This window comes from Manihot esculenta, chromosome 11 (genome assembly GCF_001659605.2).
Source record: "Manihot esculenta cultivar AM560-2 chromosome 11, M.esculenta_v8, whole genome shotgun sequence".
In the NCBI taxonomy this organism is placed as follows: Eukaryota; Viridiplantae; Streptophyta; class Magnoliopsida; order Malpighiales; family Euphorbiaceae; genus Manihot; species Manihot esculenta.
In genome coordinates, this window is record NC_035171.2 from 6,577,540 (window position 1) to 6,604,192 (window position 26,653).

At 32.9% G+C, this 26,653-nt stretch overlaps 5 protein-coding genes across 10 annotated transcripts; all 5 read left to right on the top strand.

The window, feature by feature from the left end:
* Positions 1–2,919: 2,919 nt before the first annotated feature.
* On the top strand, positions 2,920–4,629 carry LOC110626917 (TATA-binding protein-associated factor 2N). Of its 5 annotated transcripts, none has more exons than XM_021773104.2 (4): positions 2,920–3,061; positions 3,150–3,514; positions 3,611–3,722; positions 4,373–4,629. In XM_021773104.2, the coding sequence occupies exons 2-3, from the start codon at positions 3,156–3,158 to the stop codon at positions 3,699–3,701; spliced, it is 450 nt and encodes a 149-aa protein (XP_021628796.1). In that variant the 5' UTR covers positions 2,920–3,061; positions 3,150–3,155; the 3' UTR covers positions 3,702–3,722; positions 4,373–4,629. The 5 variants fall into 5 exon arrangements, with proteins under 5 accessions (XP_021628796.1, XP_021628795.1, XP_043817951.1 ...); XM_021773103.2 differs by having other exon boundaries at positions 2,946–3,074; XM_021773106.2 differs by having other exon boundaries at positions 2,978–3,071.
* Positions 4,630–5,896: 1,267 nt separating this feature from the next.
* On the top strand, positions 5,897–12,077 carry LOC110625745 (biotin carboxyl carrier protein of acetyl-CoA carboxylase). Its single transcript, XM_021771368.2, has 9 exons — positions 5,897–6,241; positions 8,052–8,243; positions 8,682–8,761; positions 10,088–10,147; positions 10,268–10,555; positions 10,630–10,692; positions 11,473–11,541; positions 11,623–11,668; positions 11,765–12,077. The coding sequence occupies exons 1-9, from the start codon at positions 6,232–6,234 to the stop codon at positions 11,836–11,838; spliced, it is 882 nt and encodes a 293-aa protein (XP_021627060.1). The 5' UTR covers positions 5,897–6,231; the 3' UTR covers positions 11,839–12,077.
* A 625-nt stretch (positions 12,078–12,702) lies between these two features.
* Positions 12,703–15,330, top strand: LOC110626293 (zinc finger CCCH domain-containing protein 39). Of its 2 annotated transcripts, none has more exons than XM_021772115.2 (2): positions 12,703–13,792; positions 14,402–14,704. In XM_021772115.2, exons 1-2 carry the CDS (start codon positions 13,240–13,242, stop codon positions 14,455–14,457), a joined length of 609 nt encoding a protein of 202 aa, XP_021627807.1. In that variant the 5' UTR covers positions 12,703–13,239; the 3' UTR covers positions 14,458–14,704. The 2 variants fall into 2 exon arrangements, with proteins under 2 accessions (XP_021627807.1, XP_021627806.1); XM_021772114.2 differs by lacking the exon at positions 14,402–14,704 and adding an exon at positions 14,711–15,330 and having other exon boundaries at positions 12,711–13,792.
* Positions 15,331–17,202: 1,872 nt separating this feature from the next.
* Positions 17,203–20,695, top strand: LOC110627014 (probable disease resistance protein At5g63020). The gene has a single exon (XM_021773228.2). It carries the CDS (start codon positions 17,359–17,361, stop codon positions 20,419–20,421), a length of 3,063 nt encoding a protein of 1,020 aa, XP_021628920.1. The 5' UTR covers positions 17,203–17,358; the 3' UTR covers positions 20,422–20,695.
* A 2,162-nt stretch (positions 20,696–22,857) lies between these two features.
* LOC110625553 (probable disease resistance protein At5g63020) lies at positions 22,858–25,961 on the top strand. The gene is made up of 2 exons (XM_043961847.1): positions 22,858–22,982; positions 23,072–25,961. Exon 2 carries the CDS (start codon positions 23,117–23,119, stop codon positions 25,709–25,711), a length of 2,595 nt encoding a protein of 864 aa, XP_043817782.1. The 5' UTR covers positions 22,858–22,982; positions 23,072–23,116; the 3' UTR covers positions 25,712–25,961.
* The last annotated feature ends 692 nt before the right edge of the window (positions 25,962–26,653 follow it).

Consider the following 26,653-nt stretch of genomic DNA (forward strand, 5'->3'; position numbering starts at 1 on the left):
CCATATTTAGAAAGAAGATGTGAAAGAGTTCAATGTTGATATATGATTATAAAAAAAGTTATCAATGAAGCAGAGCGGCTTGAGATATCGAGGTTGCACGTTTGAAACCCCTTCTTAGAAGTTAGATGCAAAGCAATCCCCTGACAACAGGCCTTGAAGAAACTCTCACCGTCAACGCTAAGAACCCCGAAAAAATATGATAATCAAACAATAACATAATTAAAGAAAATTGTCAGATTGTTTACTCGTGACGAGAGAAATAAAAATATTTTTTAGAACGTTTTTTGTAATTCACCTAAAAATAAAAATACATTATGTTTTTATTACAAATATGAAGAGAGTATAATAATATATGAAGAAAAGAGAGGACTATATATTTTTTTTTCATAAGATAATAATTATTTTAATTTTATAAAATTCCCATAGAAAATATACATTCAGTATTTTATTAATCTTGTATAATATTATTGCTTTAACCTTATAATGTAAAGTCTAAATATATTTTTGTATAATTAATTGAAAATTATTTTTACATTCATACAAGTGATATGAACATTGATTCTTGCATAATTTTTTTAAGATTGAAGGTTCATGTCTTAAAAAAAATCACTAAAAATGATACCATCTATTTTTAATAGGTTTTTGAAATTCAACACCAAAAAACATTTGAAAAAAAAACTCTAATCGTATAATATTTTTTTAAAAAAAGTTATTATTTAATTTATATGATAAAAAAAAATTCACTAGTTGATTCATTGATTTTGAAAAATATATAAAAACGTCACTAACATTTTAAAAGTTTTATTATTTAATTTTTTCATTAATTTTAACAGTTAAATATTATAGAAAGTTTAAAATGTATATATAAAAACTGATCAGTAGACTTTTTAAAATTTAATAGATTAATTAATAATTTTTTTTAAAATAATAGAAATTAAATAATAAAATATTTAACGTCTAAAATTAAAAGAAAAATTAATTTGTAAATTTTTTAAACTAATAGAACTCTTTAATAAATTTACTAAATTAATTTTAACTTTTTTTATAAAAATTAAATAATAATTTTTCATTTTTAAAATCCAACCGTTTCAATGTCAAATATATAAAATTCAAACCTATTTTAATTAGGTCGAAGCGCATTGCATTCCTAAACTCATTTATGCAAAATTCAGACCCATTAGCAACCCTCTTCGACAAGAGATGAAGGATTTACCATCTCCATTGGTGGGTTTCAATTCATGTTCCAGCACGAATTCGAGACGGAAAAGAGGAGCACATCCACGTCAGCAACAGGCCGTCCTCTGCTTCACCTGTTTCTGGCTATTGATTGAGCTTTAAAAAATCCAAAACTCTAAAATCTTATATGTTATTGTTAAGGGTCATTTCCAGTGCTTGGATTTTTTTTTTTCTTTGTTTTTGGACCAAAGATAGAAGAAGGGAAGCCACACTCACCCCAGCTGCTTCGGTTGTTGAATTTAATATTTATTCAGATCAGGTTTACATCGTAGTTTACGAGAATTTCATCATATATTTATATAAAAATATTTTTTAAAAAAGTATTTTTCATTTTTTTTATGTATATGTTTAAACACGAAAAATATTTTTTCATTTAAAAAAAAAAGTTATTTAAATTGAAATCATAGGGAGATATAGTATAAATTATAATAAAATTCATTTAGACAAGGTTTACTATTACATTTCAAAGCGACAAGACAAGTGAATGCATGAAAGTGGCAGTCTTTTTTCCTGGACAAGACAACACAAGCAGACAATAGCACAAAGGAAAATAGAGAGAAGGGTTTGGTGGGTGGGTGCAACAAAAAAAGAAAAAGAAAAAGAAAGAAGCAGCGTATTAAGATTGTCGTGGTCATGCATGGGTGTGATTCCCGAGGAGAGGAGAGAATCGAATCACCACTTCTTGTCTTTCCTCTTCTTTACAGTTTTTGCCCCCTTCTCTTCTTTACCTTTCTCCGAGAGAACGGAGGCCATCTCTACTTATATCTTCATCTCGCTCTCTCTCTAGAGAGAGATGAACTAAAGGAAGATAAAGAATTGAAATAGCAGGCAGCCGCAGAAAAGGAAAATAAAGAAAAAAAAAAGGTGGTCAAAATTAAACCTCGAAGACTTGTTATTCCATCATTTCTAGCTTCAACTATCTTTATTGAAACTCTCCATTTCCCTTTGTCTTTCTTTCCTTTGTCTCCAAAGTATCTCTGCATTTACTTACTTACCAGCTACAAAAGAAAAGATGCCATGCATATATTCCATTTGTATTTCACAGATTTCTCACCGAAAAGCAAAGAGAGAGTGTGGGTTAAATCTCACATCCCTTCATGAGAGGACTTGATTCGAATTTAACACTTTTATTTTATTTTTATAAATTTGTACAATTGGAATTATTGAGGTACAGAAGAGATTGTATTTGATTCTGGTATAGTAATGCAGAGGCAAAAGTAAAAAAAAAAAAGCATGCATTCTGTTATTAGAGGGAAACCAAAGTGGAAGAAAAGGGAATATTCAAAAATGTAAAGCAACAGCAATTTTACCTATGCACTTGCATTTGCTTTCACTTTGTTGATTCTCAAAGTATATGCGTAATTTGACAGAGACCCCTCATGGATAATAATGGAGCTAAGGGGTGGGTGGGCCTGTCTCAAGATTTTCTCTACTTTTTTGGTCAGAATTATTCATTACACATGTCAAGGATTCCTCAAATTGTTATGCACTTCTTAATTTTCACCTAGAATAAATGGGCAAAGTAGTTAAGTTGTTCAAAATCCAGTCTTTGGAATTGTAGCTAGAGTTTTCCTTTATCTCTTTTTCCTACTTTGGATTTTGTTTGCTTCCCATTTATCAAGGTTTGCAATAGGTGAAGAAAACGAAAAAGTTACATCCACTTGGCCCTCCATTTGTTTCCTTTTTTTCTCTGATCTCACCATGTATATAAGCACCCCCTCATTTCCATCACCTTCGCTCACCACCATCTCCTTGATTTTAATCTCTCTTCTTAGCTTTATCACCTTCAACTATCTCTCTTTGATCCCCTCTTTCTACTTCAAAGGTTTTCCTAAGTTCTAAGAACTTCCTCTATGTATTACACTTTTGTGTTGCAGTTAGCTAAATCCTTTGAATGATGTGTTTGCATGCAGGAAAATATGAGTAGGCCGGGTGACTGGAACTGCAGGTCATGCCAACACCTGAACTTCCAGAGACGTGACTCGTGCCAGCGGTGCGGGGACTCGAGGTTTGGAGGTGACTTTGGAGGTTATGGTGGGCGAGGTGGGTCATCATTTGGGTTCCCTGGGATTGGTTCAGACGTTCGTCCAGGTGATTGGTACTGCACTGCCGGAAACTGCGGTGCTCACAACTTTGCTAACCGCTCAAGTTGCTTCAAATGTGGCGTTTACAAGGATGATTCTGCTGGAGGATTTGACTCTGACATTCCTCGCTCTAGAGGTTTTGGCAGTGGCAGCAATCCTTCTGGATGGAAATCTGGAGATTGGATCTGTACCAGGTAACTGGGCTTCGAAAATATTTCTTGCTTTTGGTGTGTTTGGTTGGTAAAGTTTTATAATCTTATGCTGAACAATGTAATTCATAATGTGGACAGGTGGGAATGCAATGAACACAATTTTGCAAGCAGAATGGAGTGTTTCAAATGCAATGCTCCTAGAGACCTCAGTAACAGAACTTCATACTAGACATGTTTTCTCCATTACTGGGTATGAAATACTTAATTAACAGGTGATCATTTGGTCGGTTCGATTTTAAATTAAACCGAATCGAATAAATTGAAATTAAAATTTTAGTATTTATAAAAATCAAATCGAATTGATTTTGGTTAGAAACTGAAACAAACCGAACAGGTCTGATTTAGTTCGATTCAGTTCGGTTTGATTGGTTTCAATTTTTAATAAATTTTTTATTTTTTACACTTTATTTTTAATATTTTAAAATTTAATTAAAATATTTTAATTTTAATACGATATAATTTCTCTATATTATTAAAAATAACATATTATCACTAATCGATTCAGTTTGATTTTTTCGATTTTTTTCTGATCAAAATTAAACCGAATCGAAATAACCAAAATTTTTTAAAATTAAAAATCGAATCAAATCGAAATAAATAAAAAATCAAACTAAAATTTTAAATTAATTCAATTTGATGGATTTTTTCGATTTGAACCGAATACTGCTCACTCCTACTTATTACTAATCACCTTAATAAGATTCTTATTTTATATTTATAAGGTGAGAGTTGAATTTTTTAATCTAAATTTGATTATGATCAAACCGATCGATCGCATAATCTCATTTACTTATAACTCATGCTACTTAGTAAAATTTTGAATTGCTTTATTATTTGCAGGTATTGCAGCACAAGAGTGAGAATATTAATTGAAGAAAATTACTAGTATTTGTTTTGGGTGTTAGGGTTCTTGAGATGTAAACAAGGTTTAAAACCATCATTGTAGTTGTGGTGCTTTGAACAATTACATCCTTTTGTAGCCATGTGGGGAAAGAAAGAAATCTACTACCCAATATTTCCCTTTCGTTTTTAAACTTTATTTTCATTGTAATGGTTTATGGTTTTCTCAAAAGAATATGATTCTCCTCTTCTTTTCATTACTTGAAATGATTATTATCAACTTCATAAAATATATAAAGATCCCGCATAATTCAAGATCCCTCTGTCACATTGCATAATTCTTGGAGATTCCGTGACACCATGCTAGAAAAGATGTTGCCGTAAAAATTGGGTGTTGCCGTAAAAATTGGGTGGGAGCCCTCTCTCCATATATGTATTTGCTTTATTCATCATATTTTAAAAAATATTTTCTATATTTTTTAACCTTTAAAATCTTTAAAAAAATTTAATTAATAGATATATATTTCTGATAAAAAAATAAAGAAAATGACTTCTTCTTGTTCACGCCTTAAAATTTTTATTAAAATTTCTATATATAAATTTATTAATAAATTTTATATTTTATAAAAAATATTTTTTAAATATAAATTATTTTTATAAACAAATGGAGTTTAAAATGTAAAAAATATAATGTCAAATGATATAAAAAAAAAAAAACTTAAAATCTCTCCCTCTTTTTCCAATTTGACAATTTAATTTGGATTGAATTTTAGTTAGCCAATTTCTAAAATTATGATTGTTATCTAATTTTTGATAATCAAATTTTAAATTCTGATTTGATTTGTTAAAAATTATTCTTTATTAAAATTAATATTTTTAATTATAAAATTTTAAAAGCAACTAATTATTTTTAACAAGAAACTATATAATATAAAATTCGACAACTAAAATGTTAAAGAAATTATTAATGTTTCAAACTATATAATATAACATTTAAATTTTGACATCCATCATACCACACAGTAATTGATTTTATAATTAAATTCAATTTAAATTATATATTTTTTATTAATTAATCATTTAATTAAATTTATTAAATTAAATTAAATTAAATTAAATTAATTGAATTTCACGATTCAACCAACGGATGAACGCTTCTAATTAAATTGGTCATATATTTTATTCATATTTATATATTAATATAAATAACAAAAATTTAGAAAATATATATTTTAACTTTTGAAAACTTTACACTTTTATGTATTTCAAAATTGTTAATTTTAAATTACAAAATTTCCCATTTGAAAAAAAAAATTACAAAATTTCATCTTCTTACCCTTAACAGATTTCAATCAAACAGAAATAATCTCAATTAAATTAAATAAAAAAATGTTAATCGTTTTTTTTAATAATAACGAGTGAAATTTAATATGGTTAAAACTTTACTTTTAATTTCAAAATTTTTTAGATAAAAAAATTCAAACATTTTTGAAAAATATATAACCAAGAATGGTAGGCCAAACTAATCAAAGCACAATACACCAGTCCACCAGCTGTAGAGTTTTAGCGTTGGCTGGCTTCCTCTCTTCTGTCGCCTTCGGGGGTTTACGACTCCCTCAATTTCCATTTCTGCTCTTTCCTTCTCTTATTTGGGCTGAATTGCACTATTCTAATGTTGGAGGAGACCCAATAGCCGCATACAAACTTCTCCTCGCTTGTATTGCAGACACGCATTTGCAATTAAGTAGAGTCTTTGAGCCTTGTGGGTATTTAAGATTGGATTTGAACTGGGTTTTGTTTATTCTGGACCCTTCATTACTTTTCTGGATTCCCTGGTCCCCAACTATTCCGAGGTCCCCATGGCTTCCTGTAAGTTTCTTTTTCTCCCCTATTTGCATTACATGATGGGAAATGGTATTGATTTTAATTTGTTCTCTGATTGTACTAAGTCATTTCTGGTTAATGCCTCCACAGAATTTGTTGCTGCATTTTAGTAACATGCTCTTCGGTTTAAAAAGTTTTTGAATTTTCTGTTTTGAATTTGATTATGGATTGGTTGTAAATAAAGCTATAAATCCCGCCCCAAAATCACAAGGAAACCTGAAATTTCGATAAAAAAGAGGAATGATTCTGCTCGAATGGTTTTATGAAAATTTAATCTGTCCATATGAAGTTTGTTGTGAGTTGGATTCACTGAGGAATTAAGATACGTTTGTCTATAAAGTAATATAACTTATGGATATTATTGCTTGATCAGGTTTGGCTTGACATTTTCATGGAAACTTCTGGCTTATATTGCAAACCTTGTAATGCATTAGACATATTCATCACCTAAGATAGCTAGTCCTCAGATTCTCAATCTTAGGTTGATAGTTGATACAGTTCAGCATGAAATGATTTTTTTTTTTTTTCTGTTGGTGATTCAATGTCAACTTCAGCTTCTGTCACAGTGTTCTCTTTCAGAAACTACTTTGTTTTAACAATGTCATTCTTTCCACAGTTGTTTAATATTTGAAATTGAAATATTAAACAACCTACACTAACCATTCTAGCATCTTGTACCATTTCCACGGTTGATTTATTCGAAGGAGGCTGCCAATGCATATTGTTTTGCTGGTGGGGAGATATGGTAATCATTGGAAGGTGGTGGATTCCTTACTTAATGTATTAGGAAGGTGCCTACCTGATTTTGAGGCCACATACTTTTTGGGAGTTGAGTGTTAGCTGTATGAGAAAAGTGATTGAAAATGATGCAGAATAGATGAGGATATCATGATTTTGCATCATTATAAGGAAAGGTAGAACTATCACAGAGAAAGAAAAACTGAAAGCATCTTAAGATTTTTTTGCAGATGCAATGTAGAGTTGGGATTAAAATGCAGTAGTTACATGGACAGCAACAGCATGAAGACTTGCTTGGGGAAATGTAGAATAGAATTTTCAAAGAATGTGTTGTTGGGGTGCTAGTTGGTTGGAAACTTTGAATTAAATTGACTTGGAAGTGGTCAACATATAATACTAAATTTGAACTCCAAGAAAGGCAAAAAAGTTGCAGGCCAGAAATTTGACCAAATCCTCTCCATGCGAAGCATTGTCCTTAGTAGTTCCTGTTCTATTGTCGGTCAACTGGATCTTGTGTGTTTGAATGTCTCAGAAGCAGTTATTGCAGACAATTAACTTATTTCTATATGGCTTTTGGCTTATAACTTAATAGGTATTGTTAGCTACAAATATTCCTATTTCTAGTGCAAAAGTTGAAGTCAATTCTATGAACACGAAACACATGGGGTTTTATGTAATATTGTTACAAGAAGATGTTTGTGTGTGTTTGTATCTGTATTTCCCTCTAGCCAAGTTTCAATTGAAGGAAATGCATGGCCTATAATGGATCGTAGCTGTTTGTGTTGAGGCCACAGGGTTGCGTTGCTCTCTGAAAAACAATGTTGAATATCCAATTAAAAGGTTTTAATAGTTTTTGAATTGGTAAGAAAATTTAAGAATGTGATCCTGTAAAGGAATTCAGATTTAGAAGATATTATGTTATCTTGTTTATTTTAATTTGATGTATTTCTCTTTCCTATCCAAAAGGATAGAGATAATATTTAGTACTCCCACTGTCCCACATATATTATGAAAGATTTTCACATGCTTTAATTATTTTGTTGTTTGGTTTTTACAGGCTGCTTAGGAGCTTCAGGTATTAAACTTCCAAAGTTGGATTTTGACAGAGTAAGAGTTGGAAATCTAAGGCAATTGAATGGCACAAGGACATGGCTAGGCAGGAGACAAGTACAATATGTAGGTCTCACCGTATCATATGAACCGAAGAAAGTATTCAGCATATGTTGTGGTCCAAAATTGGAAACAGAGTGTAAGTACCTTATAACGCTTGGTAATTGTACACTCTTGATTAGGTTAATGGTATTTTGAAGTTTGCTGGATAAAAATAATATTCAAAATCGTTACATCTCTCTCTTTCTCTCTCTCTCTCTCTCTCAAAAAGGCTAAAACAAATGGTCTGCTAATATTGAGTTTTAAAGATATAGCCCACTCTTTAGAAATTTTCCCTTTTTGCCCATTAGGGCTCACAATCTTTATCTTTAGAAAGGTGACACAAAAGGCTTGGTTCAATGCCCTCCACATATTACCTAGATTTGATGACAACGCAGCTGTTATGGGATCCCTCATTTAATTTTGGTGTTCTTGCATTCGCACAAGAAAGATGCATGTTGGATTATAAGACAATGCAACTGAGAGAGTGATGTGTTTCAGTTGCTGAGTGACTTATTTCATGTGCTTCTTTTTGTAGCTGCTACAAATAGAGTGGACGACTTCAAAGGGATTGAATCATCTGGCTTGACAAGTCAACTTATTCCAAATTCGTCTGAGGTCAGTACCTCTCTGTTAGTTGTCCGAGTTTTAAATCCTGATTGCCACTGCTTTACCATTTCCATTGTAATATATATTGCTACTTACAAAGATCTGAATTCTCAAGGCTCTATTTTGTATGATGTTATGATTGATGGTTACCTGGTTATGCAAGCTTCAGTTTATAAAATTTTCCTTTGAATTAATTTGTTATATTTAGTATTATTGGCGTGATTATTCTGTAGTCTTTCAAATTTGCAACTGCAGAGAGAACTGGAAATTCAGAGGATGGAGTGAAACCCAGAGTTTGATTCCTTTTTCTTCTTCTCCCCTTTTCTCCATATGAAGTATTTATGACTGGGAGATTTATGAGCTTTGTGCCGAGTGTTCAAAATTGTTTTTAATTTCATAATGCACCCAAGCTGAGTGATCAATATTGTTTTCTACGAGTGCTTCAAGTTATGACTTTTTTTTTGTTATCATGTTCTAGATTGCAATTGTATCTTGAGTGGGAGTATACAAGATCATTTAACAAGGAAAAAAACAATGGTGGAAAGGGATTCGCTTAGCTGATGTCATCTAATTGGAATTTAGCTTTGTGGATTAGAACTGAGATTAAATGCCATCTCCCTATCTCTCTGTTTTTATGCAATCTCTTTTTAGGAAATGCCCAGGAGAGGAATTTGTTAACCATGCACGTTATCATGTAGGAAATCTTAATGATTAGTGATGTTATGCATATATATGTTGTCAATAGTCAAAGAAGTTAGTTGGAAGCCACTTGTGGATTGCCAATCCAGCTAACATGTTAAAGAAGCTGAGATTAAGCTGGATTGCAATTACATTTTCTTGAACTGGGACTTGGCTCTTGCAAACTAGAATAGCTGGTTCAATGTAACAAACACTTCCTTTATAAGCACATCTTTAAGCTGCATTGGGAGTATGATACAATATTTTGCATACACATGTTCCCAACTCCCAAGTGTGCATAGAGGTTGAAGGTGCGGATGGTGAGTGTATGCTGTTGAAGGTGTGGATGGTGAGTGTATGCTATCAAAACAACCTGTTACTTCTTATGAGATGTTGGAGAATTGTATAGTAATGAGCCCCCTTTTCCTTCTGTTATATTCCTAAACATCCTCCCCATCTATTGTTAAGGTGGAGACAAATGCTTATTCCAAACTTAGTTTAACTACTGTCTTCTGTATCCGCCCAGCTACCTCCTACTTTTTCCTTCAAGTGTCTTGTGAGTTGTGTGTAAAGACGTCTGTGTGTGGTGAAACATATATAAAGTATGGAAGTTTCTTCTTGGCTTCGTGACATGATTCACTTAAATTTCATCTGTAGGTTGAAGCTCTGGTGTCAGAAATATGCAATACAACTTCTATTGCAGAGTTTGAAATGAAGGTAAACAAACATAAACTGTTTTATGCCCACTTTTGTAACTTCAATGCATTTTACTTCAAAAATTTTCTGATAACTTTTTCATGATACTTTGTCTTCTTCTCTTGTCCTGCCTGTTGTTAGGTTGGAGGATTTAGGCTATATGTGATGAGGGACTTAACTGAGAAAAGTAAACTTCCACCTCTGCCTACTCTTGCTCCTGCCTCTGCCCCTGCCCCTGCCCCTTCCAATTCTACTGCTCTTGCTTCCCCTTCTGTCAGTGTTGATACCATCAGCAAGGCACCTGATTCAAATGGGTCAGTATCTTCTACATCTTTGGTTGTCTCCAAACCAGTACCTTTTTCAGGGGGGATCAAATCTTTTCTGGATAGAGCTGCAGATGAAGGCTTAATAATACTGCAGTCTCCAAGGGTGAGAAAGGAATCTTAAATATGAATGCTTTTTTGCTTTTTCAAGTTTGAGGCACTAACATCATAAATATGCAGGTAGGTTTTTTCCGAAGATCTCGCACTATAAAGGGACAACTTGCCCCTCCATCATGTAAAGAGGTACCAATTACCTTCAGAAATATTGTATTTTATGGGACTGGACCATGCAATAATTGATTGCATCTATACAAGCTGGATTTTCATTTGAAATGTAATTGTTCACTATCTAAAAAGAAATTAAAAGAAAAAAAACAATGTGATGGGTTTTTTAGATGATTTTCTTATCTTGTGCTTTATTATATACTCAGTTTGTGATGAATTTATTGTACTCGCTTCTTGTTGAAGTTCCTCTTCCTCTTTCTTTCTTTATTTCTTCTCCCTCTCTCTCTTTTGGGTTAAGAGAAAATACTTGCTCCATTTCCTTGTAGTCAGTGACATTCTCGTTGAATTATGCAAGCTAGTTACATGTGAACATGGGTTTTCACCAGTTTATTTGTTCACAGAAATTTTAGTATCATACATGTTCTTCATGTGAACAAAAGCGTATTCAGTTTAACGAAAGAAATTCAGCTCAAGTACTTTTACTGTGTACTTTCTCTGCCTTCCACTGATTCTTCTTTTTAAATTGCATTATTAATGTGTGGCAGCTTGTGGAAAATAAGGGGGAAAAAGGCACAAGAATATATACATTTTATAGTTGGGAGATTACTTGAGGGTTTGATTTTGGGGATAAATATTTTGCCTTGTTTACGCATGCCCCAGATTTCTTCAGGGGTCTTGTCAATTAATCATAGTCCTTGTGTTTCTCCTTTGTCATAGACCATGTGTTGATCCCTTGCTGTACCACTTCAGTTACTATGAGTGAATCAACTAATTCTGATAACCTTTTATGCTCAACAGAAGCAAATAGTGAAGGAGGGCCAAGTGATTTGCTTCATTGAACAGCTGGGTGGCGAGCTTCCAATTGAGGTTTGGATCTTGAATTCAATATAATTATTGCGTTGAATGTGGGGAAATACTGAAGCCCTCAATTTCTTTAATCTTTTGCAGTCTGATGTATCTGGTGAGGTGATCAAAATACTGCGCGAGGATGGTGGTAAGTTCAATCTTTTTTCTTTCAGCCTTTTCAAATTGTGGTTGAATGATCTGGGTTCATCTAGACTTGCTTTCTCATGCATGTTTTTTTGCACAGAACCTGTTGGATATGGTGATGCTCTCATTGCAATACTACCTTCATTTCCTGGAATAAAGAAGCTTCATCAATAGATGATCTAATACTGAGATGATGATACAACGAGAGTCCTTTGCTCTTCTGTGTACTAACCATGCTTTGCAGAATATGCAGTTGAGTGATATTTGGTGTTTCTTGGGATTTTTACTCAAATTTGATGCTTACTCATATGGATAACCTCCCCAAGTTTTGACATTGCTCAATAAATATAATTGAACTTACAACTTTTAGCTGTGAATTATTCATCAATATAGAGACTTCTTTCGATTATCAATTTTCAGACTTCCTTACAAGTTACAACATGCTAAAATTAATAGAAATTATTAGAAATTTTAAAATTTTAAGGGTATTTTAATATATTTTTTAAAATTGAGGAATTGAATAATGAATTTTTTTATATTACATGGATCAATTAGTAATTTTACCAATGAGATTAGGGTTATCTAGATTTGGACCAATCATGGCTAAAAAATTAAACTAACCCATTAAGTAATAGGAACTATGGTGTATCACAAAAAGCTTCCTCATAATTGGTAAAATTATTTAAAAATTTATTTTAATTATTTAATATTTATTTTATTTTAAAATATTTTAATTTTAAATGCAATTGATTACTATATAATATAATACTTCAGTTTCATAATTTTCATCTATGTTATTTTTTCATATATATTTAAAAAATAATTTTTTAATTATATACATTTTAAAAATATTAAATTTTATTATATATTTTGAAAAAAATATTTTAAATATTATTTTTAATAAATTATTAATAAAAAATAATTTTAAAAATAAAATTAAATAAAATTAAATAAAATTATAATATTTAAATTATATATTAAAAATAGATAAAAATTATTAAATGAATTTAATTTTTAAAAATTAAAATTAAAGTTAAAATACTGAAAATTGAACTAAAATCTGCGCCACCTAATCATCCGGGGTTTTTATCCGGGCTATTTTGGTAATTTGGTTCAGGCCTCCTCCATTCTCATTTTTGGCGGTTTTTATGAGAGCTATTTTAGTCTCTCCTCTCAACGCCTGTGAAGTTGTAAAGACGGTATGAACGAACATTGATCTTTGTAGGGTTTTTGCTTTAGTTCACATGCCAAATAGATTCACCGTCAACGTTGCTTATACCGATTCGCTACACAACCTGACATGGTTTCCCTAAAACTTTGAGGAATTCGGTGTTCTGCATTCTAATTCATATGGGTTTTCTTGATGGTTCAATGAGAGATTCCGAGTTCAGCATTTCATTTGGGTCTTTTGTTTGATATTGAGTGTTATTGGTGATATTTGATGTTTTTTAATCTTCATACTATCTGGGTTTTAGTGATCTTGTGCTGAAGTTGTTGCTTTTCGAAGTTCCAACTGGGTCTCGAGAGGCACTTGGCTGCGAATTATTATTTCTAACTTTTGGATTTGGTATCCAAATGCATCATTTACGCCCTCGTTTTCCCACTGAGAATAAAGAGTACGAGAATCTCTCTCAAGACCCAATGTGCAATATACCCGGAACTTGCGAAATTGCTGCCCCAAATCCTAAAATGCCTGTGGCCACAAGCAATGCTGTGACTGGCAGCTTCAAGACCCAACTATGTGCGAAGTTTAGATTGGGTTATTGTAGTTATGGTTACAAATGTAGTTTTGCACATGGCATTGGTGAGTTGCGGAAGCGCCTGGTTAATGTGCAAGGGCCTGTGGTAAATCAATCAAATATCTGCAGAATGTTCTATTCCAGGAATGAATGCACATATGGGGATAGGTGTCGTTTCCTTCATGTAAGTCCTGACAACATTAAGAGAGATATGGGGTATTGTAGGGAGAGTTCATCCTTGAGAATTGGAACTACAGGATTTTCAGGTGGTCAGAGAAGTGGTTTTGCGAGCTCAAAGTTAGCGATGAAAAAAAGAATATGTAACAAATGGGAGAGGACTGGAAGCTGCCCATATGGAAAGACATGTTGCTTTGCTCATGGACAAGCAGGTGTTTGCGAATACCTTTGCATAATTTTAGGGCATGTTTCAGTTATTATATCAGAGAAGGTTAACAGATTACTGTGTAGCTATTAAGTTATGGGGACTCGCAAAATAATTTGACTAACAGTATTAGATTAATCATAATTTATTAAAATAATGGAGGAACTCTAGAAAAAATTTTGAGCAATAACGACAGAAGATCTTCTCTTTTACATATAGCATAGTATAAAAGATGTCGTAGTTGTCTAAACTGGGTCTATATTGAGTTTACATGAATCCATAGTATAAATACATAGGTTTCATGTGGACTCACTATCAGTTTAGTCTTTGAAGACTTAGTCTAAGTAATTTTTTCCATCGGGACCTAATACAGGCAATATCATGGCCACCTCCTTTGGAAGAAATGAAATTTTTTAATTGGTATTATAGAATAGCATTCAAGTTTGGATTGTTGGTATTGCTTCCAATAAATATTTTCTTGTAATTGGCAAATTAGTCGTTGATGGTAGATTGAAATGTTTATTGTTAAATAATGTTAGTAGCAAATACTTTCGTGATTGGAAACCATAAGTGCCAATGAAGTTATAATCATGTCTTAAATTTTGTGATTCAACAGAGCCAACGCAGGCTATGGCTATGATGGAAGCCATCTTGTCTTTTAGACAGGAATAGGATGCTCTGAATCCTCTCATGCCATTTCCAAATTATGAAGTTAGAAAAGCTCATACTTTTTCCAGTATTTGAATAATTTCTTAGCAATATTTATTCTAAGTTGATTTTTTGTTTGCAAGCACGAATACTTTTTGTTGTTTCTCTTGATTCAGGGTTGACTGAGATCTTGTTTGTGGTTACTGGAACCTGCAAAGATGCTCTTTGCCATAATATGTTTTTGATGTTTGATGTTGGTTTTCACTTTCACCTACAGAACTAGAAAAGCCTATTGGCGACGTTGAATTGGCATCTGGGTTAGCGCCAACTAACACTTCAAAGGCTCTTCCCATTAGCAAGAGTGTGGTTGGGACTAGTTATCAACTGCAAGTGCAGGGCATGAAGTGCACATTTAAGAAGAGAGCAATACAAAAAATTAGCGGCATATATGCTGATTGGATAGAAGATATGCCCCTTCTGCATAATTCACTGAACATAGCAGAGAAATGTAGTTGAATCTTACTGGCCCTCACATCACTATCTTTAGCTCCTTTCACTAGTTTCTCGGAGCTTCTTGGTTTGTAGATCTTGGTTGACTCTTGGAAACTGTCGCTTGGTTTCAGTTCTTTGTTTGAGGACTCAGAGTTTGAAGAGTAACCTCGTTTCTGAACTTTTTTTGTGACAAAATCTCTGATTAGTTCTTTATGTTCTGAAGTACAGAAGTGATCAACAGATATCTAATGCTCTTCAGGACATTCAAACTCTGTCAAGTTTATTTTAGATGCTTTCCGGGTTGTGTCCACTAATGCTTCAAAACTATCCTTCATGGGATTGGAATGAAGCATTAGAAAATAATGCATCATATATCATTCCATGTAAATATTAATATTTTTACACTATTAGAATATTAATTATTATAAGTAAAATTAATATATTAAATTTATTAAAAAATAATAATAATATTTTTGAAATACTTGGCTAAATATATTTTCAATTTTCAATTTCAAATTTTATTTTATTTTATTTTATTACTAGTGGTTTATCTCACAATATACAGGTATTAAAATATTTTATATTGTTATATAGAATAATATAAAGTTATTTTATAAAATAATATAAAATTATTTTATAAAATAAAATACTTTTTTATATAAATTCACCCACTAATAAAGAGGAATAAAATATTTTCTCAATTATAATCAAATGTCGAACTTAGAAACTATTAGTTAATGAAAAATAAATCATAATATTTTATTTTATTTTATAGGGTTTAAAATAATATAAGAAAAGAATATTAATAGAATATTCAGCCTATTACCATCAAACAAAGAAGATGACAGGTAGAGATAGTTATAATCTAACTAATATGTATGATTCAAATTTTAGAGTAAAAAATTTAAAGATTTCAAATATTAATTAAGTATAAAATTACACATCAATAAATTTAATTATATTAAAAAAATAAAAATTTTAGTATTTATTATTAATATTCAATAATAAATTTTATTTAAGAACTATATAATTAATATAATAAATTATAATAATTTAGGTGTTTAAAATTTATTATCCTTGATTTAGAATATTACAAATACTATTTTACTTTTATTATATTTTAATTATTTATATTTATTTAATTTTTATATAAATTATTTAAATTAAATAAAATTTTAATTTAATAATATTTTATACAATTAATTCAGATGATTTTTTAATTTGTTTATATTTTATCACAATTAATATTTTTTATAATAATTTTAATTAATTATATTTATTTCTTCCATATAATTATTCATATTACAGAAATAAAAAATATATAACATGTCTTAATTAGATTATATTAGATATGATTTTAAAAAAATGGCAAATCAATAAACTAACACTGAGATAATAAAATTTTTTTACACAATATTTTATTATGGACTATATATACATATTTTGATAATAATTTATTTTTATTATCTATAAATTTTTTATATGATAATTATTTAATTTTTATAAATATATTTTTAATATTATGTTTATTATTAAAATAAAAAATAAAATAGTTTTTAGTAAAAAATTTTTTATTATAATATCAATAATATATTATATTAAAAAGTGATAAGAAATTAAAAGATTAATAAGAGTTAATATAATAAATTATAATAAAAAAAATTATATATTAATAGTGATAATAAAAATAATAAATTATATTTAATATATATATATATATATATATATACATTTGATAAATTATCATATATTTATTATTATTTATATAAAAGATAAAAATATGCATTAATTATTAATTAATAAAAAATATAATTATTTATCAATAAAATAGAGAACGTTAAATAATCATGGTTCTGATTATTATTAGTGTTTGTGAGTGTACCTAATAATTTCTCGGCAGCTAATGACACGATTTCCAGAGATATGTTCCAATTATTGTTGGTCCTACCAATAATTTAAAAAAATCAAAAAACAAAACCTAAAAGGAAAGGTAATGGAAGACACCAACCCCACACAATGCAATTAATAACTAAACGTTTTTCTTATAGTTAATATTTTTAATTTATTTTTATTTCAAATGGTAATATTAATCATAGTTAAAAACTTATTAAAGCATATAAATTTTATTGATTTTTGAATCCGTCAAATAAAAATATTAATTCTAATATCTAATAAAAATCAGTTCTAATATCTAATAAAAATTTATTATAATTAAAAATTAAATTTAATTTAAAAATATCTAATAAAAATTTATTATCCTTAAAAATTAAATTCAATTCAAAAATATCTAAATGCTGACTTGCAAATTTCTATTTTCCTCTCCTAGACCTCGCTCGCATCTCTTCGCTTACTGTACTCTGGTCTCTGGGTTGAGTCTTCAGTTCCGTCCTTGCCGTTCTCGAATTTCTTATACTCTCTTACTGGAAATCAACTATGGGTAATTGCTTCTCAATTCAATTGTCGTGCGATTCCGTAATCGGCCGCTGCTGGGATTGCGCAGCAGGACAAGCAATGTATATTTGCCAACTTGAAGATAACTTCCAAGCTTTGGAGGATGCGAGGGAAAAACTAAAGGCATTAAAAAGCGACGTAGAGAGAGTGATCCGTGATGCTGGACCTCAAATGAAGATGCTGGAACAAGTCCGAGACTGGCTCTCAAAGGTGCAGACTACCCTAAATGAAGTTGATCGGCTGATTGGAGATGGTCCACAAGAAATTGAGAAATTGTGCCTTGGTGGGTGTTGCTCCAAGAACTGCTACTCAAGTTACATGTTTGGGAAAAGGGTGGCTAAAAAGAAAAAAGTTGTCATAGCTTTGACGAATAAAGGAAATGACATAAAAGGGGTTGTGTCTGCAGAACCATTGTACATAAAGCGACTTGAAGATGATCTTAAATCTTTGCAGACTGAAAGGGAAGAATTAGTGGGATTGAAGCTCGACGTGATGCATAGGGTCAGAGAAGAGGAAGGATTACAAAAGAAGCCGCTGCAACAGGTTCAAGTGTGGCTTTCAATGGTGGAAGCTTCAATAGTTGATGCTGATGCACTGCTAAGAGATGGCCCCGAAGAAATCAAGAAACTGAAATCTAATGGATGTTCCAATTCCGATTTTGGGGAAAAGGTTGCTAAAAGACTGGAAAATGTGGTGGAACAAAAGCGCAAAGGAGATTTCAAAGATGTGGCTGCAAGGGATCTTGTAGAATCAGTGCTTGAAAGACCCACTGAGCCAACAGTGGGCTTGGGTACCATGTTAGATAAGGTTTGGAGCTGCCTTATGCAAGAACAAGTCGGAATTTTAGGCCTATACGGCATGGGTGGTGTTGGCAAAACTACCCTCTTAACCAAAATCAACAACAGGTTCCTCAACATACCCAATGATTTTGATTTTGTCGTCTGGGTTGTGGTATCAAAAGATTTGAGACTTGTTAAGGTTCAAGAAGAGATTGGAAGAAGGATAGGTATTTCAATTAGGGAGTGGAAGAGCAAAAGCATTGATGACAGAGCTACAGAAATCTTCAAGACATTGCGGAAAAAGAAGTTTGTTCTGTTGTTAGATGATGTTTGGGACCGAGTTAGCCTTCGAACAGCTGGTGTTCCTCTTCCAACAAAACAAAATGGATCAAAGATAGTACTCACAACACGTTCAGAGGTAGTGTGCAGCCAAATGGATACTCACAGACGGATCAAAGTGGAACCTTTGGCTTGGGAAAAAGCTTGGAAATTGTTTAAAGAGAAGGTTGGGGAAGAAACTCTCAGCATGGATCCAATTATTCCAGATTTAGCTAAAGATGTTGCTAGAGAATGTGGTGGTTTGCCACTCGCCCTCATTACCATTGGTCGTGCAATGGCTTGCAATAAGACACCTGAAGAATGGAGATGGGCTCTTAATGACTTGCGACGATCTACTTCAGATTTACGAGGCTTGACAGATGAGGTATTTCCTCTTTTGAAGTATAGTTATGATAAACTGCCCAACAACAGAGTTAGATCTTGTTTCTTATACTGTGCCTTGTTCCCGGAAGATTTTAGAATTTTCAAGAATGATTTGATAGATTATTGGATATGTGAGGAATTTTGGGATGACGAAGAGAATGAAGATGTTGCTAGAGACAGAGGATATCATATCATTGGTACCCTTGTTTATGCATGTTTGTTGGAAGAAGAAGAAGGGAATTATGTAAAAATGCATGATGTGCTTCGAGACATGGCTTTATGGATAGCATGTAAGCGTGAAAGGTCGAAGCATAATTTTTTGGTTCGGAGTGGTGCTCAATTAACTGAAGCACCAAAAGTTGGAAATTGGGAAGGGGCAACGAGAATATCATTGATGGAGAACTCCATTCAGAATCTACTAGAAGTGCCTACATGCCCTGAACTTTTGACTCTGTTTCTCTGTCGGAATCCTCATCTGCATCAGATCACCAGCAACTTTTTCCAATTTATGGATGCACTAACAGTTTTGGATCTGTCCAATAGTAGTGTAAAGGAACTTCCACCCGGAATATCAAAGTTGGCTTCGTTAGCATATCTTAATCTATCACGTACTTGCATACAACAATTGCCTGTTGACATGAAGATGCTGAGAAAGCTCAAGTACTTAAACTTGGAGCATAATGATTTTCTTGACATGATTCCTCGGCAAGTTATATCTAACTTGGCAGCATTGCAGGTCTTGAGAATGGTGAATTGTAGCTTTTTCTATGAAGCAACAGAAGGTAATATATTGTCTGATAGTGATACTCTTGTAGCAGAATTGCAGTGTCTAAAACATCTTAATGAATTGAGCATTGCAATAAAATCTGCCTCTGCTCTTCAGAGCTATGTTAGCACACATGGATTACTGAGTTGTACTCAAGCTTTATCCCTTGAGTGTTTCAGCTGTTCAAAGTCGTTTGATTTTTCGTGGATAGCAAACATGAAGCTTCTGGAGACACTACATATCTCTGTAATCAAGCACTTGGAAGAGATGAATATCGACTGCAATTGGAGACTTGTAAGAGAGAGATTTTGTGGCAGTCTTCGGGAAGTGAGTGTGGAATACTGCCCTCGATTAAAGAACTTGAGGTGGGTTATTCAGGCTCCAAATTTGGCTGTTCTAAAAGTTGTTGGTTGTGAAAAAATGGAAGAAATAATCAATGTTGGAAAACTGGGTGGTGTTGAAGTTGCAGTTGCAGGTGAAAACGTAAAAGTAGAACCATTTGCCAAACTTCAAGTTCTAGAATTGGAGGATCTACCACAACTGAAGAGCATATGTTGCAATCCCTTGCCCTTCCCAAATTTAGAGAGGGTCAGGATACTGGATTGCCCAAATATTAAGAAGCTTCCACTCAACTCTGGCAGTGCAAAAGAACGTAAAGTTGTCATTGAAGCTGAGGAACATTGGTGGAGAGATGTGGAGTGGGAAGATGAAGACACTAAACTTGCCTTTGAGCCCTGTTTCAGAAGATGTTTCTCAACAATAAGAATATATCAGCCCCCATACTTTTTTGATATCTAGTGAGTTGCAATTTTGCTTTCTATTTCCACAGGAGAAGGAACTAAAACAATTGTTATTTCCCTATCTCTTCTCTTCAATTTTTGTTTTTCCTGTCATAGCGTCAATCATATTCTTGTTGGTTGATTCAAGTTTGAACTGTATTGTGACAAGGAAGGTTCTTGATGTATTTGGGTCTAGAAATATTCTTATCTATGTCAGAATGGAGATGGACAAACCATGAAAAATTCAATGGAGCTGAATTACATAATGTGAATTTTATTTTTCCTTTCTGTAATCTCATTTCACACTTGTGATGCTCATCATCATAATCATCATTTCTAGCATGAATAGAAAACAAAGAAATTTCAATTATAATATGTAATACAGTATATAAGAGGAAAAGGAAGTTTTACATTCAAAATAAAGATTAGATAAAACATAGGAAAATGTAAATTATAATATATGAGCATATTAACTTTTCTTTAGGCAAGGTCTTGGTGAGATTGGCAATTCTAGGAGGCTGTAAGTAAAGTCCATGCTCGATGCTACTGCTGATCGGCTAACTTCAAAAAGTTTAGAAATCACATCCGCAGACTGAAAGGAGACTGAGCCTAAACACCAACCCTGTCGGCCAATTTCAATTTTCAAATTCTATTTCTTTACTTTACTATGCAACAGTCTTTTAACTTCTAGAAGAAAAGATTTTAACTTAATTTTTAAAACGATGATGTGCCAAAATTTGTAATTAATTTATTTTTAGTTTGTAATTTCAATAAAATATTTATTCATTTTATATAAGGCTTATTGAATAAATAAAAGCCCAAATTATATTTATATCTTAATTTTTTTTATTGGTAAAATATCTTTTGAAATAAATATTTTTATTTTAACTATGCTTATTAGATTTTTTTTTTCTATAAATTATATTATTTTCATCTCTATAATTAAATAATTGTGAGATTAAATTTAATATATTTTAATTTTTTGTTGACAAATATTAAAATAGTAAAATAATATTCTTAAATTAATTTAAATATTATTTAATTTTTTTTTTAGCTCTTGAAACTTGTATACATGAGTATAAAATATTGAAAATAGATATTGAATGAAATTTTTTTTATGGATTATCTTTTTGATATTCAATACTTTTTAAGAATTAAAAAGTTTTAAATGATATTTAAATTAATTTTAAAACATTGTTTTATTATTTTAATATTTGTTGATAACATTTAAAATGTATGAAATTTAACTTAAAAATTAATTTGCACAATCTTTTAATTATAAGAGAAAATACTATAATTAACAAATAAAGGCATAATTAAACTTAAATATTTATTTAAGGCAACCTCTTTATTAATTAAATAAAACTTCAAGGTTCATATTATAATTTACCATTAACTTTCTCAAATTTAATTTAATCAATCGGCTAAAATGATAATTAATTTTAAAGTTTTAATTTTATTATATGATATTTTAAAATTTAAAGAAAATAAAATTTTTGAATGTGTAAACTTAGTTTGAGAGTCGCATCTCTCTTTTATTTTATTTTTTCCCCTTATACACATAACTACTCCTTTTTCCCTTGTTTTATAGTGATGAATAACCACCATTCTCCTGTGTTATCTTTTTCTGTCACACAGAGCCGTAATACAGACATACCTGCTTATCCATCCTCGTCAGACAACCATTTAATTTCCCTCCGGCACGTGTGTTGATAGGGTCTCGACATAACTGAATTTACTCTCCTACTCTCGATCACATCAAATGAGCTAAACTCCCTTCTCGCAGCGCAGCTTGCTTTAGTCACGGATTGAATGGTGTGTTAATTCTAATGGGTTTTGGAACGGTCTCTTTCAGTCTCTTTTTTCAGAACTCGACCTTAATCTCGACCTCAATCCGGCTGGCTGAGGTCCAATAGTCATCGTTATAAAAAATATATAAATTTTTTTTTTTGAATTTCTATCAATAACCTTTTATATAATTATAATATTCATTTAATTTAAATCAATACAACCGGTATAACTTTGTTCCTTAATGTAGTGAGATCTGGCAATGCTTGTAGTCACAACTTGTTGGGTATATAGAAGATGAGAAATTCTTGCACGCAGCTGAGTGTAAGAATATGGTCCAAATACAGCAAATGGAATGTCTAAAATACGCGTCTGTAAGAATTTTTCTCCACCAGGGATTGGAATATTTAAAACGTACAGCAAATTTAAAGTTAATGTGGTCCAAATACACGACAAGACTGAAGAACAGTAATAACCAAGAAACAGATAAATAAAGTAGTTGGAAACTACATGGAATGGAAGTACTGATGCGATTTAAGAAATGAAAAACAATTTCTTTCCACAGAGAATCTCAGAAGAGCTGCAACTGCAGCCTGTAAGCAATCATAGCCATTTTAGCTTTTGCTTTATAGAAGGCAGCTTTGGTAAAGATAATTAGAATCCCAATAGCTGGTATAATGAGTTAAGGTCGACGTATCCATGCAGCCTGTAAAGAAAATTTCTCCAGGCCCTACTTAGCCTTTCCATGTTTCCATCGTCATGCCAATTTTAGCAAAGATAAGGACACAACACGTAAGCTTGATACCTTGAGTGTATAAATTTCTTCTTATTAAGTTGTGAAGGTAGAAAATTTCTTGATTTGGAATTGGCAAACTTTTCAGCTTTCTGTCCTTCATCCGCTAGTCCTACTCCACCCCTGAGAAGACATGAACGTGGAACTTCCCCTGGTGGAATTGCTCTCCTGCTTCTGGAATTGCATCACAGCACATGGAGGTTATGTTTGTTATGATGAAGATCTCCGTACATTGCAAACTAAGATGGAAATGCTGTGGCAGCTAAGGAGCCATTTGAAGAGAATCGCGGAGTCGGCTGACAGAGTAAACGAGCTGATACACAAACTGGAGCATTGGTTTTCTAAGGTTGAAGTTGTGGAAACTAATACTATTGAACTCATGCATCAGGGCTCTCAAGAACTTGAAAATAACTGCCTCGTCGGTTGCAGCTGCTGTCCCAGGAATTGCTGGTCCAGGCACAAGATTGGAAGGAAAATTCAGAGTACGTTGACAGAAGTGGCAGCTCTAAACACCGAAGGAGAACAGTTATTGGCTACTCCTGCGGAAGGAACATTGGATAAGCTCCGGGGCTGCGTTGCGAAAGATGATGTGGGACGCATCGGCATATATGGCAAAGGAGGTGTTGGCAAGACTACTGTCATGAATGAACTTACCAGCAACCTGCTCTCAGAGAGGCAATTTGACTACATCATCTGGGTGGAGGTGTCCCAGGATCTCAACCTTGAAAAAATCCAAGGTGATGTTGGGAAGGAACTGGGATTTGTTGAAGAAAGATGGCAGGACAAAAGCCCCAATGAGAGAGCCAAAGACATCTCCGAGGTTTTGGGCCGTAAGAGGTTCCTGTTGCTGTTGGATGATATCTGGGAACCGGTTAATCTAACTGAAGTGGGAGTTCCTATTCCAGATAGAGCTAATGGATCCAAGATGATATTCACAACTCGTTGTGAGGAAGTCTGCAACCAAATGGGTGCTGAAGAAAAGATTGAAGTGGTTCGATTAACAGAGAAGAAAGCTTGGGAATTATTTTGGGAGAAGGCTGGGAAGAATGCACTTGATCTTCCACAGATCCGTAAGCCAGCTGAAACCATCGCCAAATTGTGCGATGGTTTGCCGCTTACACTCATAACCGTCGGCCAGGCTATGTTGAATAAGACCTTGCATGAATGGAGCCATTCAAATGAAGTCTTAAAGAAGTCTATCTCAGAATTTTCAGGTACAAAAGATCCTGTCTTTGCTTTGCTAAAGTTCAGCTATGACAACCTACCCAGTGATACATATAAAGCCTGCTTTTTGTACTGTACTTTGTTTCCAGAAGACTTTAGTATAAACAAAATTAACCTGATAGATTACTGGATTGGGGAGGGGTTTTTGGGTGAATTTAATGATGCAAGTGGCATAAGAAATGAAGGCAAGAAAATTATCAGTACTCTTGTTCAAGCTAGTTTACTGCAAGATGATGGTGAAGATGTGAAAATGCATGATTTGATTCGTGAGGTGGCCTTATGGGTAGCATGCGAATGTGGGAGGCTCAGAGACAAGTACCTAGTGGAGGCAGGAGCTAAGTTGAGCGAAGCACCAGAGATCGGGAGATGGGAAAGAGCAAGAAGGATGTCGTTAATGTCAAATCATATTCTTAGCCTAACAAAAGCACCTAGATGCAATGATCTTTTAACTCTCTTCCTGGGAAATAATCATTTGAAGATGATTGCAAATACTTTCTTTCAGTTTATGCCTTCTCTGAAAGTTTTGGACCTGTCTGGAAACAGAGATCTAAATGAATTGCCATCAGGAATTCTGAAAACAGATTCTTTACAATACCTGAATCTGTCCAGGACAGGCATACGACAGCTGCCGGTTGAGCTAAGGAACTTGGTGAAGCTGAAATGTTTGAACTTGGAGTACACTTATGAACTCTGGACAATCCCAATGGGAGTTATATCCAGCTTTTCGAACCTGAAGGTACTGAGAATGCTTCACTGTGCTTCTTCAGATAGAACTGTGGGAGATGGTATACAGACTGGTGGTTATCAATCCTTGGTAAGAGAATTGCAGCAGCTGGAGAATCTGAATGAGCTAACCATCAGCATAACGCGCGAGTATTCTCTTGAAACGTTTAGAGGCTGGGACAAGTTTCAGACCTGCACACAGGCTCTATCCCTCCATTTGAAGCACTCAAGGTCATTTCTTGATGTATCTTTTCTAGAAGGCATGAAATGTCTGGATGACCTTGAATTTATTAACTGCATAAATTTGAAGGAGCTAAGAATTGAGCAGTCATTGATCATGAGGGGGGGAAGCTTCAATAGCCTTCGCAAAGTTTCCATAATCAATTGCTCGAAACTGGAAGACCTGACATGGATTGTTGTTGCTCCAAACCTTGAGTTTCTCATTGTAGCAAGATGCTCCAACATGGAAGATATATGCTGCAAAGGAAAGTTGACTGAAGGAAATGTCAACTTATTGGCATTGGCAAAACTTCAAATTCTACGATTAGTTTCTCTGCCGAAATTGAAAAGCATCTGCCCAGTTGCCCTGCCTTTCCCATATCTGAAAGAAATCATTGTTGATGAATGTCCAAAGCTGAAGAAGCTTCCGCTTGATTCTAACAGTGCAAAGGAACACAGAATTGTTATTCAAGGATGGGAAGACTGGTGGAAAAATCTAGAATGGGAGGACGAAAAAACTCTTAGAACTTTCCTTCCTTTTTTCAAATCCTGTATGTATTGAATTTGTCTTCTGAGTGACTAAAACAAGCAACAGGTCTTGATGCTCATCAGTTCTGATGCATATACTTGGCCTGGCTTTCTCCAGGCGACTAATTCTTTGATCTCAGAATTGTTCACCTAGTTATGTTCTTGTTGTTATCTTATTAGACATGTAATTCATCTAAATGGCCTATATAAGCTATGATGTTAATGAATGTCTACTACAATGTAGTTCAATCTAATATGATAAATACCATCCTAGTGTTTGATCCTGATGAATTTCAGATAAGGATAATAAATTCCTTTTCTATCAGATTGACATTTGGTAATCCTTTTCAGAGAAATAGCAGGGCGCCTATCAACTGTGGCTACCGGCTGCCATTGTGTATATTAGTGGAGAGGTGAACAAATTCCAATAATGCATTCTGCATTTGTGGGTCAATTACGTTCTTTAGCTTGCTGAAGAGAATCAAATTGACTAAAGTTTGCCACTATAAGAATACTAATCTCCAGAAGAAATTCTCTTACCAAAAATCATCATGCTTAAAAGACCCAATCAATCATATCAAAGTGAATCTTGCAGTTTTGATTGCAGTATGCTCCCTTTTCCCACGAAGCTTATTCTAAGAGAACGGATGGTTGTCCTCAAGCCTTACCTTTAAGCTTGAACTTTAAACATTAGGTGATTCATTAATATACCCATCTCCTCCAGGTTCCTCATCAGCTTCACGCCAAATGTTGATTCCACACTTCTGCATAATACATTTCTCAAATACCCATGAACGCCTATCTTATTTCTGAAATCCCAGTTTCAGTTGCTGGTACATATTTTTTACGAGTAACATCTAGTGCTTCAAGCCAACAGACATAGATTCCAGGACTGGGAGCAACAACTTCATGTAGAAAAGGACTTCTAATAATGAGCCTATCTCCATAGTTGTCTTGTTAATTGCCTAATACCATG